Source organism: Perca flavescens, chromosome 22, assembly GCF_004354835.1.
Source record: "Perca flavescens isolate YP-PL-M2 chromosome 22, PFLA_1.0, whole genome shotgun sequence".
NCBI lineage: Eukaryota > Metazoa > Chordata > Actinopteri > Perciformes > Percidae > Perca > Perca flavescens.
The window spans coordinates 15027798-15039177 of NC_041352.1; the positions used below are offsets into that span (position 1 = coordinate 15027798).

The 11380-nt window shown below is 42.3% G+C and overlaps 2 protein-coding genes across 3 annotated transcripts in view; both read left to right on the forward strand.

Annotated features, from left to right (window-relative positions):
- The first annotated feature begins 1086 nt into the window (after positions 1–1086).
- On the forward strand, positions 1087–3017 carry c1qtnf9 (C1q and TNF related 9). Of its 2 annotated transcripts, XM_028569653.1 has the most exons (4): positions 1133–1160; positions 1310–1443; positions 1551–1613; positions 1853–3017. In XM_028569653.1, exons 1-4 carry the CDS (start codon positions 1156–1158, stop codon positions 2620–2622), a joined length of 972 nt encoding a protein of 323 aa, XP_028425454.1. In that variant the 5' UTR covers positions 1133–1155; the 3' UTR covers positions 2623–3017. The 2 variants fall into 2 exon arrangements, with proteins under 2 accessions (XP_028425453.1, XP_028425454.1); XM_028569652.1 differs by having other exon boundaries at positions 1087–1443.
- A 617-nt stretch (positions 3018–3634) lies between these two features.
- Positions 3635–11380, forward strand: part of spata13 (spermatogenesis associated 13) — a 19657-nt gene continuing 11911 nt past the window's right edge. Inside the window, exons 1-2 of the mRNA XM_028569561.1 lie at positions 3635–4140; positions 9185–10753. Coding sequence (XP_028425362.1) covers positions 4132–4140; positions 9185–10753 — 1578 coding nt within the window. The 5' untranslated portion in view covers positions 3635–4131. The remainder of the gene's footprint in view (positions 4141–9184; positions 10754–11380) is intronic.

Here is an 11380-nt window from a genome sequence, read left to right on the forward strand (position 1 = left end):
GAGGGTTGTGTTTTTTTCTTATCTTGGTTTTATGTGACAGCTCCTCCCTTGCGCCCATCCCTCCTGTCTCTCCTCACTGTACACAATCTAATAAAGGGACAGCAGCACGGCATAATAATTAGGTTGACGGCCCCTCTACCAGATTTTCCTCCTGATTCAAGCCTGTGTGCCACAAAATCTTTGCTTCGCTGATCCTGAGTAAGATATTAAACCCCTTGCTGGTCAAGTAATGCTGTTTAATAGCTGATCTTACCTTAGTGGAGAGTGTAGCAAAAACAGAAGAGCCACCGAAACTGCTAAACAAATGTTTTTAAAACCCTATAATGTACTGTAGTTGTGGTTCTCTATTTCTTTTGCATGGCTTTTACCCTCCTATGGAAACTCCGTAATCAAAAGTCCACTCTAAACATGGTTAACATTAAAATCAGTCTAGCAGATAACACGTAAAGGGCACTGTCATTAAGATAAGCAGTAACCTTTGTCTAAGATGCATGCCTGTGAGGTTGGGCTTTGGGCCACAAAAGGTCACATTTTTATGTCCGTGATCCAGTTTATGGGGTCAATTGTTCCTGACTGTTGATATTTTATAAAGCACATATGAGAAAAGCAGGCATGAATTAACATTTTAGTTTGATATTAGTATCCAGTGACTAAACAGAGCCCATTACAATGCTATCCTTTGAATCTCAATACTGCTAATATTATTCTATAAGGCATCCATTCCTAATGCCATGTTTTTATTGCTCAATTAAAAATGAGATATTCTGCCATGCAGACAGCATGTGATCATTTGTTAAAATATCCTGTTTGCTTCACTGTATAGGAAGGCAGCACATGTGAAACTATGTGGCCTTCTGCATGTCTGGCCCTGACACACACATTATGCTTATTATTAGCCTGAACTAGACTGGAGAAGCATGTGGGGTGGGGGGGCACAAGTGATGTGTAACTGACAGACACAATAAGTAAGCCACAAACACAGTCGGACCAATGAAAGGACTGAGTTCACTCTTGTCCAAAGTTCTTGTACAGCTTTTGTTTTCTTTGTTTGGTGTCTTGGTTGTCTTTTGTTCCACAGTGCTCCTATTGAATAGGTCTGTTTGAAGATAATTTGATTCATTGCTGCGTGTTCGCATATGAGTAGGGCATGTGGTTATGAGGTAAACTATGCACTGGCTTAAACTTCTTTTCTTTTAGTCTAAAAGTTTTTAACATAGTTGGATATTAGTTTTTTTTAGACAGGTGCATCAGGTACAATGTTGCAGATGAGGCTTAGAGTCACTCTCCTGCTCCTTATATTGGCGGTTAGGTGTGTAACACAAGAAGAAACCCAAATTAAAGGCTGTTTTTGTGGACACCCTGGAATGCCCGGCGATCCTGGACACAACGGTACACCTGGCAGAGATGGCCGAGATGGACTCAGAGGTGACAAAGGTGATCAAGGTAAGCTTAGAAGAGAAGACTTCTCCTTTAGAACTTGACTATATGAACGTTTTCCAAAATGTCTCATTACAATTTATAATAATCATTTATAAATCACCCATTAAAAGGTCAAGTTGGCCCTATTGGACCAGCAGGCAATGATGGCCTTAAGGGAGACAAAGGAGAACTTGGTATGTATCTTCAGAATTAACTGCACCACTGTAAAATAAACAAATCTGTAAAGAAACCTGTGTTGAAACAATCAATTATTACCAGCTTTATATACTTTATTTGCACAATTTAGTCATATATTTGTTGTCCCTTGTCTGGCCTTCTAAAATATGTATGTAGGTCACTGAATAGTAAACATTGAGCCTAGTTTATGAGTGTGAGTGTGAGTATAAGTTTATTGTGTGCGTGTCATCTACAGGTGCACTTGGCCCAGCAGGACTCAAAGGAAAAAGGGGAGACAATGGAGAACGGGGGCCTCCTGGGAAAATGGGGCCCCAAGGAGTCCAAGGGCCCATTGGCCTGAAAGGAAATAAGGGAGAGCTTGGGCTGCTTGGACCCCAAGGACCTAAAGGTAATTTGGGGCCTCTTGGACCTGAGGGTCCGAAGGGGGAAATTGGTCTTCGGGGTGACAGAGGCATTCAGGGACCACTGGGACCCCCCGGCAGGCCAGGCCATAAGGGGGAAATTGGTGTTCAAGGTCAAAAAGGCAATATCGGTTATCGTGGTGACAAAGGGACCCAAGGAGAGAAGGGTGATATAGGTGAGAAGGGAGATGCACCTGTTATCCCTAAAAGTGCCTTCTCTGTGGGACTCACAGCACAAAGTAAACTCCCAGCAGCTAATACACCGATCCGGTTTGACAAGATCATTTACAATTTACAGAATCACTACGATTCACAAACAGGAAGATTCACATGCTCCGCAGCAGGAGCCTATTTCTTCACCTACCACATCACTGTCTTCTCCAGAAACGTGAAGGTGGCTCTCGTGAAGAACGGTGCAAAGATCATCCACACCAAGGATACCTACCAGAGCAGCGAGGATCAGGCAGCAGGGGGTGCTGTGCTGCACCTGGACGTGGGGGACAAGGTGTGGCTGCAGGTGGTTGGAGGAGAGCTGTTCAATGGGCTCTTTGCTGATGAAGATGACGACACTACCTTTTCTGGGTTCTTAATCTTTGGGGCTTAAATTAAGCATAATTTCTTTATATTGCTGGAGAATGTTTCAGAATAGAAATCAGCCCGTCTCTAAACTTTAATTGATTGTATAATGTATTGTGCAATGTAACTACTAGTACTCCACTACTGTACTCAAGTACAAATCCATGTTATGCTACTTTAATACTTCTACTCACATCATACTTTTTACTCCACTGGATTTATTTGACTACTGTGGTTACTTTGCTAATTAAGATTTTACATGTAAATCATATGGCAGGCTTATAAAATACAATGTATTGTTACAGATGAACAACCAAGAATATACAGTACTTCAAAACAGCTCCAAACAGTAAAATATAATATAGACAATACAACACTCACAGGGGCAATTTCACTGCAGTACTTTTCTTTTTGATACTTCAAGTAGGCTACATTTTGCTAAGAATAATTCCATTATTTTACTTTAGTAGAATTTTAAATACAGGACTTTTACACTGTTGTATTACTTTACATTTTCTCCCACTGTTAACATTGTGTGTGCATTATGTGGTTAAATCAATTAAATTAGCTTTCTTGCAGGATCTTGAGCATGTCATTCTGCTGACATGAGAGCATCAGCCTGTAAATGAAAAAAGCGACATTAAAAAGATGAAATAGAGAAATCAGTTTTGTTGTTTTCCATTCCAATATGCTGGTTGTTTTAAAATACAGCATTTAGTAATCTTTCCTTTGGTATTTGGGGATGGGCATGCACAATAGAAATACCCGAGACATGCATTGTTTTGGCATGATACAATGACATAACACGAGTGCAACACAAACTGGAAGGTCCAGTCTTTTTTTGTCTTCAAAGAGCCGCAGGAAGTGAAGAGCAGCATTCTTTTTTTTATTCTTCAATGAAGAGCGTTCCACCTTGGGCGTGGTTTCGGGGGTCACGGACTGATCTACTTAATTATGATTGGCTGTCCGCCGTATGGTCACGTTGTGGTCAACCAGTAACCTCGATCGTAACCTCTCGAAGCCCCGCCCCTTGGAAACACTGCAACAAGTGCATTAATGATGCTCGCCAGCTCAATGCTTCAAGAAAGACTTATTTGAACTGGACTCATCAGCGAAATGAGGAGCTTTTCTTGAGTATCTTCGGAATATATCGCAGGACTCAGTATTTATTTTGTGCACTTAACTTGATTACCATCAGGTTTTGCCGGTCGGTGAAAGAGAAATAAAAAAAACGCAAAGCTTGCGCAATTTTGAAGTTTATCAGTAAGCTCGTTAGCTAGCTCGAATTGCTAGCCCAGTGTGTTTAAGAAGTCAGCCAGCCAGCCATTTGTCTTAAAATGTTGCGGGGTAACTAGCTAGTTAGCAGGGCCAGCGCAGTTGACGTGGTTTTTGTACCCGACATGTTTTTGCGAGAGGACGGCAAGTGCGAGGCAGCAAGTCGTTGGACCTCGGAGAAAGTACTTCACTATGGCTAAACAACAAAAACAGCTGCTCTGTTGATGTGAGGAAAAAGGTGAGGAGGACAACATCAGCGACTATGAGCAGGGTGAGCAAAAGTTTTAGTTTCTATTAACTGCGCAATGACTGCTAATTTAATTTAATTCACAGCAAAAAACAAGTGATAATGTAATTCCTTTAAATTATTCATATTATTTGTGTAACGTTATCACATTACAGTTGCGGTGATTTTCCCTCTTCTGTTCTTATTTGAAATGGGACCAGAGGGGGTTATTGTAGTGCATTACAGCCGTGGTTGTTATAGTGATGTGGGAGATGCCAGGCTGTGCAGGGAGTTGGTTGGAGGGGAGGGGGGCACCTAACGTTACTACAAAGAGCTTTATGGCCAAAGAAAGTTAATTAATGCAGAAAAAAATAAGCAGTTTGGCCCCGAGTTCTTTATGGGCTTAGAAAACTACTCTGTGTAATCCCCTTCCATAGCTCCTTGTTTTCAGATTCTGCTTCATTCTTAACATGTACTAACTTAGCTACACTAACTGTAGGAGTCTACAGCCATCACAACAGGTTACTCATAATTAATAAGAATAGAATATATCTTTATTTTCCACAAGGGTGGAGATTGGTCTTGTTGTCATGGCTCCCCAGATGAGATTTTATACAAGAGGTAAACTGTGGTGTCTAGATCATTCAGTGTTAAATATTCACAGGTCACAGTCCTCTGCTTTATAGAACTTTCAGTATTACAACAGGACCAAACAACTGTAATAATATGTTAAACTATGCTACCTTTTATTTAATACATGGTTGTAATTCTGTCTCATGGGACACAACATTTAGCTTTGTGTCTGTAGTTAATGCAGATATTCTGCATTAGTTTACCTTCTTTTTGTACTTAAGTCCATAGACAAAGACAACAAAGACGACCATTTGCGCAGGGAAATACTGTGTAAACTATTTCAAGCTCACAAACCAATGTTTAAGATTGTCACATATCCTTGATCCTCTTGAGAAGCTTTCTGTTTTCATGTTTTTTGAATGTTGATAGAGCAACCTTTTGGTTATTGTTGCATCGCTGTCAGGTTACACTGTTGACTATTGACAACAAGGCTCAGTGGTGTTTTGTCCTCTCTAAGCCTTGTACACTGTGTGGTGTTAGATTCCTGTCTTCATGACAGTCCACAGCAGATCAGGTGAGTAAGTGGCTGCCTGTGTGAGAGTGCTGACACTCCCTGGTTTACCTGTACTTCCCACGGTCCATTAAAAGGGGAGTGATCTGCCAGATCAAAAATGAGGAACTAGGTCATCAAAAATATGAGACTTAACCCATGCAGAAAACTGAACCGGTAGTGCGCACCTGATTTAGATGGGACATGTTGTTTTAAAATCATATGACCACAAAAGAGGTGACATATTTGTTATTGATAGTGTTTGTGTAATTTTAGCCTTTATCTCTTAATTTTCACTCTTAACACGTAAAATGCACATATGCCAAGTTGCCCCCTGCAGTCAATTCCTGGTGGGATGTTTACAAGCTTTGGGTGTCACTCTCAGTCAGTGCTGAATAGCCTAGTTGTCGCCCTGATTAGGCTATCATGTGTAGATGAAACCAGTCCTGAACACAGACTGGTAAAGCTTCGCTAATCAGATTATTACCGGGATGGAAGAGAAATAGGCTATACACCCACAAACACACACACTCCCGCTCCCACACACTGTTCTGAGTTTTCTTGCTGATGCTTTTAATCTTTGCTAGGAAACAGACTGTAAGGTCAGATAACAAGCATCAAAGCTAAAAAGATGCTTTTACAACCACAAATGTGAACTCATTCACTTGAAAGACAAAATTAAATGAACTTTTTTCTATAGTACTGAACATATGTGCAGCCAGAACCCTAGTTACGCACACTGATTTAGCTAATCAGCTAATCTTTTCTTTAAAACATTATGGCGTGTTGTTTTTGGACATCATAGAGGTATGCCTTCCTCACAGCTTTCATTCCTCGAGACAAATAGTAAAGTGACAGCTTACCAAGGAATGGCGATGTTGCTCCAGGGTGCTTGTGTCTTTCTCAGAGTTAAGCCAGAGAAGGGAAAATGACAGAAAAGCGTACTTTCACTTAATACTCTGTCTGGTGGTTTTTCAATTTAATGCTTAGTTCATTTTGGCCAAATGAGTTTCATCCTAGCCTCAGGCAGGACATACTGCAGAGGTGAACTATAGGTAGGTAGGAGGTCACCTTGTCCCTATTCATTTATGACTCATTACATCAATGCCTGGGTTTTCTAGCCAAACAGGAAGGGAGGAAATGATTTAACTGCCTTCCTCCCTTCTCAGCTCTGTGCACGTATGCATGTGAGTGCACATGCACACACATGGAAATGGGCTGTGCACTATGGGAAAGGATGCTCTAACTAATTGTGCATGTGTTTTTGGAGTGCATGCTTTTAGCCCTTGTATACATGTTTATGTATCTGGGTGAGTGTTCATCCTCATCTCTGGGAGTCTAATCTGAGGCTGGCTCCAGGTGTGTGTGTGTGTGTGTGTGTGTGTGTGTGTGTGTGTGTGTGTGTGTGTGTGTGTGTGTGTGTGTGTGTGTGTGTGTGTGTGTGTGTGTCTGTGTGTGTCTGTGTGTGTGTGTGTGTCTGTGTGTGTGTGTGTGTGTGTGTGTGTGTGGAGGGACACGACTCCTCCCTGGGCTCTTAATTAACTCTGGACCAGGGCACCAGGGCACCAGTGCACCGCTCCCATCCACAGCCAAGCAGGAGGAAGCTGGAGAGCAGCAGTGATCCTGGTACACAGGCAGAGCAAAAATAATATAGGAAAGTTCATAGTAAAAGTGATCTGCTTACAGACAGTAGGGCGTGCTATTAACTTATATGTAAGTAATATATGTCAGGATGTTGCAACATGCATAGCTGTAGACATGGACGTATCATTTACATAGTTTATTTTTCTGTCATTTCAGAAAATATGGAGGAAAGGAAAAGATGCCAGAGCTTAGGTTTGATATTTTTTTGAGATAAATGAAAGAGGTTTTCAGAATAGTATACCATATATATTTTATCTCTCAAAATAAAAAAAAGCTTTTCATCATTAAGAAAACTGTATGTGTCAGTGTTGAATTTGCTTTGTAAAATTGGTAGTTATGGATTGCCAACAGACCTGCCGTTTCACCAGTAAAACAAATGCCATGCACATCAAAGCGAACATTGTCATTGAGGTTGATGCATTGAGTCTAGACTAGAAATGCGATAAGGCTTATAAATCCATCACTAGTTTTAAAGGGCATAGTTAAAAATCACAGAAACGAACATGCTGTAGAGTTATTGGAGTAAAAAGCATATTGCATATAAGTTGAAGTCTTTGTTGTCTTTGTGAAAGTCACCACCTGCGTCAGCTTGGTTCAGCCAAGTATTAGTAGATGCCAACTGGCCTGTGACAGTTGGCGCCAAGTTTAGGGAGAAGGCAGAAAGGTGTTGAAGGATAGCACAGTTGGTAGAGTATTCAAAACAAAAACAAGCTACTCAAGCTGTAGAAATTCCTTTCCTATCTCCAATCGTTCTGCTTGGAAAATAGATGGAAAAATTTATCCTGTCTATTTTTTCCTGTTGCTACTTAATATGATTCTTCCCGTGGCCAAGGAGGAGAAAGTACAAGAAGACAATTCAGCATAGCTTTGAAAGCAGCACATTGTTCGCAAGGGGTGTTTACTGTCTGTCAGCAGCGGTGCTTGGCAGTGGTGGCTCTGTGTTTACATAAGTGTTCGGCGTGATGGAGAGAGCTGGTTGGAGTGACAGCAGATTCCACAGAGAGTTTGACTGAGTAAGCCCATCTGCTGCTGGACACGCACGAGGATGGGAGGTTTGGGAACGTTCCAGGATCCCTGCAACTCCCTGTATGTGTACATAGCAGACAGCGGAAGCAACACTGCCTTCAAATCTTAAAAAATGGCTTCAGTTTGTGTTGTGACTAAATCACAACATTTTTGTTGAATACCTAACTAAATATGACCATATATTGGGGGTGACCTTTTTTGTTGATAGGAGACAGTTTTCTTGTAAGAAATGTAAAACAATCAGCAGTCATGTCATCCCCCATTTAAGCTGTTTATAATTAATTAGTGGTTTATAACACACTGTAATGTACTTGTAATGTTTTTAAGTGTATATTGATGATGTAGTTTATCATCTGGGGGACATCATAAGGGACCGGAAGATGTCTGTTAAATAGGTTTGTGGTGTCTTGTAATGTATGGGATGGATGGGATGGGCCAAGTGTTTAGCATGACACAGAAATAAAATAAAACTAACCAAGTATGAATCCTATATAGGCAAACACTGGGGACTCGGTGTATTACTATGTTCACTAATTTGAAGATCACACAACCCTCCCCTTCACCGTCACTTTATCTTCTGCGTAATCTGAAGAAAACTGGGCAATTTATTGCATTAATCACAATGGATTAGCAAGTTTCATTGCTTAGTCACGCTCACAAAGCCCCACTTCAAAGGCTCAGCTGCATTTACCACTGCCCTGAAACACACACACACACACACACACACACACACACACACACACACACACACACACACACACACAGAGCTGAACTTAGCACAACACCACCCTGACCTGGGCCTCAGCTCTCTATGGACATTGAAATACAGCACCAAGGACAAATGCATGTAGTGTTCTCAGCAAAAGATGTTTTACTCCTCTGGATCCTTGCACACCGAGGGATGCGTCTTTCTGTTGATCTGTGTCTCTCCCTTTCTTCTCTCTGGTCCTCCTCTCTTACATACAAACACAGAGGACACTGTACTGTAAACACATAATAGTTCATTCTCATACTCCCATCCCTTTAGGCATACTGTATGTCCTTTTCATGCTGTTCTTCTCAGGATTTACATTTTCCAGCCTTCCCTAAAACATTCTTACTGTAAAAAATCTTTTATTTTATTCAGTTCATTTTCAAAAACAAATACATATTTCTCTTTCAGTTATCTGGAATTGTTGTATCTGCTTTTATCTGATCAATTTCATTTCTACATAATAACCTTTGAATAGGACCTTTCATTCTTCTATAATGCAACATGCAAAGATTTCTGAAATGAATCTCTGTTTGATTTTGCAGGCAGAACAACAGGACAGAGTCTTGTCCACAAGCGAAGACTCTCTCCCGTGCCTCCACCACTGTAAAGCTGACCCGCTGATCCGAAGCCGACCCCTCAGTGATACATACCCATTCCACAGTCATGCTGACAGAAGTGCAGTCCCATGTCTGCTGTCTGGTTGTGTCGCCCAAGTACAGCCGATGACCGCAGGTCCAGACGAAAACAGATTAAATGGCATCAACTCCTCTGCCTGGACCAACCCGGTTATAGGTCAACCTGAGGGAAAGCCTTATTCTTCAAGAATTATGAGGCTTTTTTCTAACTCGAGGAAGGGCCCTGTCCCTGCTCACAGTCCACCCACTGACAGTACCACCTCAACCCACATCAGTGACAGCAACAGCGTCCCCCAGTCCTGGTCAGGACTTTCAGCACTGGGTGTTGTGGACTCCTTCAAAAAGCTCCGCTCCTCTGTGCTCCAGGGTATACAGAGTAGAGGGGCGGTCACCCACGATGGAGAACATGACCCATCAGATCAGGAAATGACTAATGGCACTGGTGTGGCCAACATTGACCCTGGTCTAGATGATGCAGCAAATCATTTAAATTTAGCAGAAGGATATAGTGTGTCTAATGGAAATTTTGCTGGCCAGAAGTTGGCTGTGATAAGCCGATGTGGATCCGATATTGAGGACTACGATGATGAGGAAAATGATGAAGGAGATGGGCTCACGCGGAACACACGATTGTCAAGGAGTATTAGGAGAGCGTATGGAGCAGGACGCATCTCTTTACTCGACACAGGGAACAGGAGACTAGCAGGAAGGAGCACAAATGAAGCTACGGACAGTCAGAAACCAGATCAGACATCCAGGGTCAATGTCCAAACAAAGAACATGAATGACAACACAAATGTGAATGTGTTGAGCAGACTGAGCAAAAGCGCAGAAAATCTTCATGTATTTAAGGCCCCTTTTAGACGCAAAGCCCAATTTCCAGGACCTCCTCCGCTTCAGGAGGAACCCAAGAGGACTAGCACCTCAAGCGAGACACCAAACATCCAGAGGACAGCCAGCGCCTCCTCAGTGGACCTCCGGGACCACGCTGTTAGCCGCAGGAAGAGCCCTGTGATGACCAAGGGGCCGATGCTAAAGCTAGTAGGCAGCATGACTGACCTGACTGTCCGACGCAGGCGAAGTCCCTCCCCCAGCCCCACCTCTCCATCACCCTTGTCACCCCTGACCCGTCTCCATGACGACTACTCCCGCCGTGTGCCTTGCCTAACAACCAGTGAGCGACAGCGCCGGCCTTCGCCTGTCAGAGCCCGGGTCATGTCTGTCGAGCACACCCCTCTGGTTCATCTACAGCCTGAATCCGATGCCAGCCCACAGCTGCAACAGGTCCTTCTCAGCCAGGTTTCTGTGGAGCCCCCAGAGGGAACAGAGCAGGCTTCACCTGCTCATTATGAATTACTGACTGTGGCCACAACAAGTAGCTATAAACAGACAGCAGAATGTGATTCATCTCCTCTCTGCCAGAAAGAGCATTCCCAACAACAACAAGAGACTGAGGTCAACATGCTACCAAACGAGGTAAGAGAGGAAAATCCTCTGTGTAAAAGGCCTGATGTGAATAATGAAATTGTCTTGGCACATACTGTATATAGTAATGATATATAGTAATGTTTCTATTAGCAGTCAGTATTGCTCCACCTATTTCTCCCTGCTTATTAGCACAGAAGATGCAGATATTCTGACACAATGCAGGATGTGTGTAAAACACTAATGAAGACATCAGCTAGGGTACTATCTTTTGTGCAACTTGTCTCTTCGATTACAGAGCTTTTCACTGCTTACATATGATGTGCTGCAAAATGTTTCGCACTATCACACATTAGCAGCACCTTTATCATTGACCTCGGAACATGGGATTGGAAATCATTAGATTACAGGCTCTCTGTAAACTTTCAGAGCAGAAGGAAGTACTGAAATCTATCTATAATCTAGAACCACATGATCATTAATGGATTCCAATCTTCCAGTTGAATAGCATTGACCCTTGTCTTAGGAAATAAAGCATCACACCTCTACGAAGTGATCTTTGAATCTGGCATGATTCTAACCCACTGAGATAAGTTCTCATGTTAACGTGATGCTTGTCAGTATTAGTGCTGGGCAGTATGACCAAAAATTTGTATCACAGTATTTTTAAGATTCTGG

What these genes read in the sequence shown, in the direction of transcription:
- c1qtnf9 (XM_028569652.1), top strand. Translation starts at nt 1,257, where the DNA reads ATGTTGCAGATGAGGCTTAGAGTCACTCTCCTGCTCCTTATATTGGCG. An exon ending in AGGTGACAAAGGTGATCAAG is followed by an intron (nt 1,444 to 1,550) that starts GTAAGCTTAGAA and finishes ACCCATTAAAAG; the next exon opens with GTCAAGTTGGCCCTATTGGA. An exon ending in GGGAGACAAAGGAGAACTTG is followed by an intron (nt 1,614 to 1,852) that starts GTATGTATCTTC and finishes TGTCATCTACAG; the next exon opens with GTGCACTTGGCCCAGCAGGA.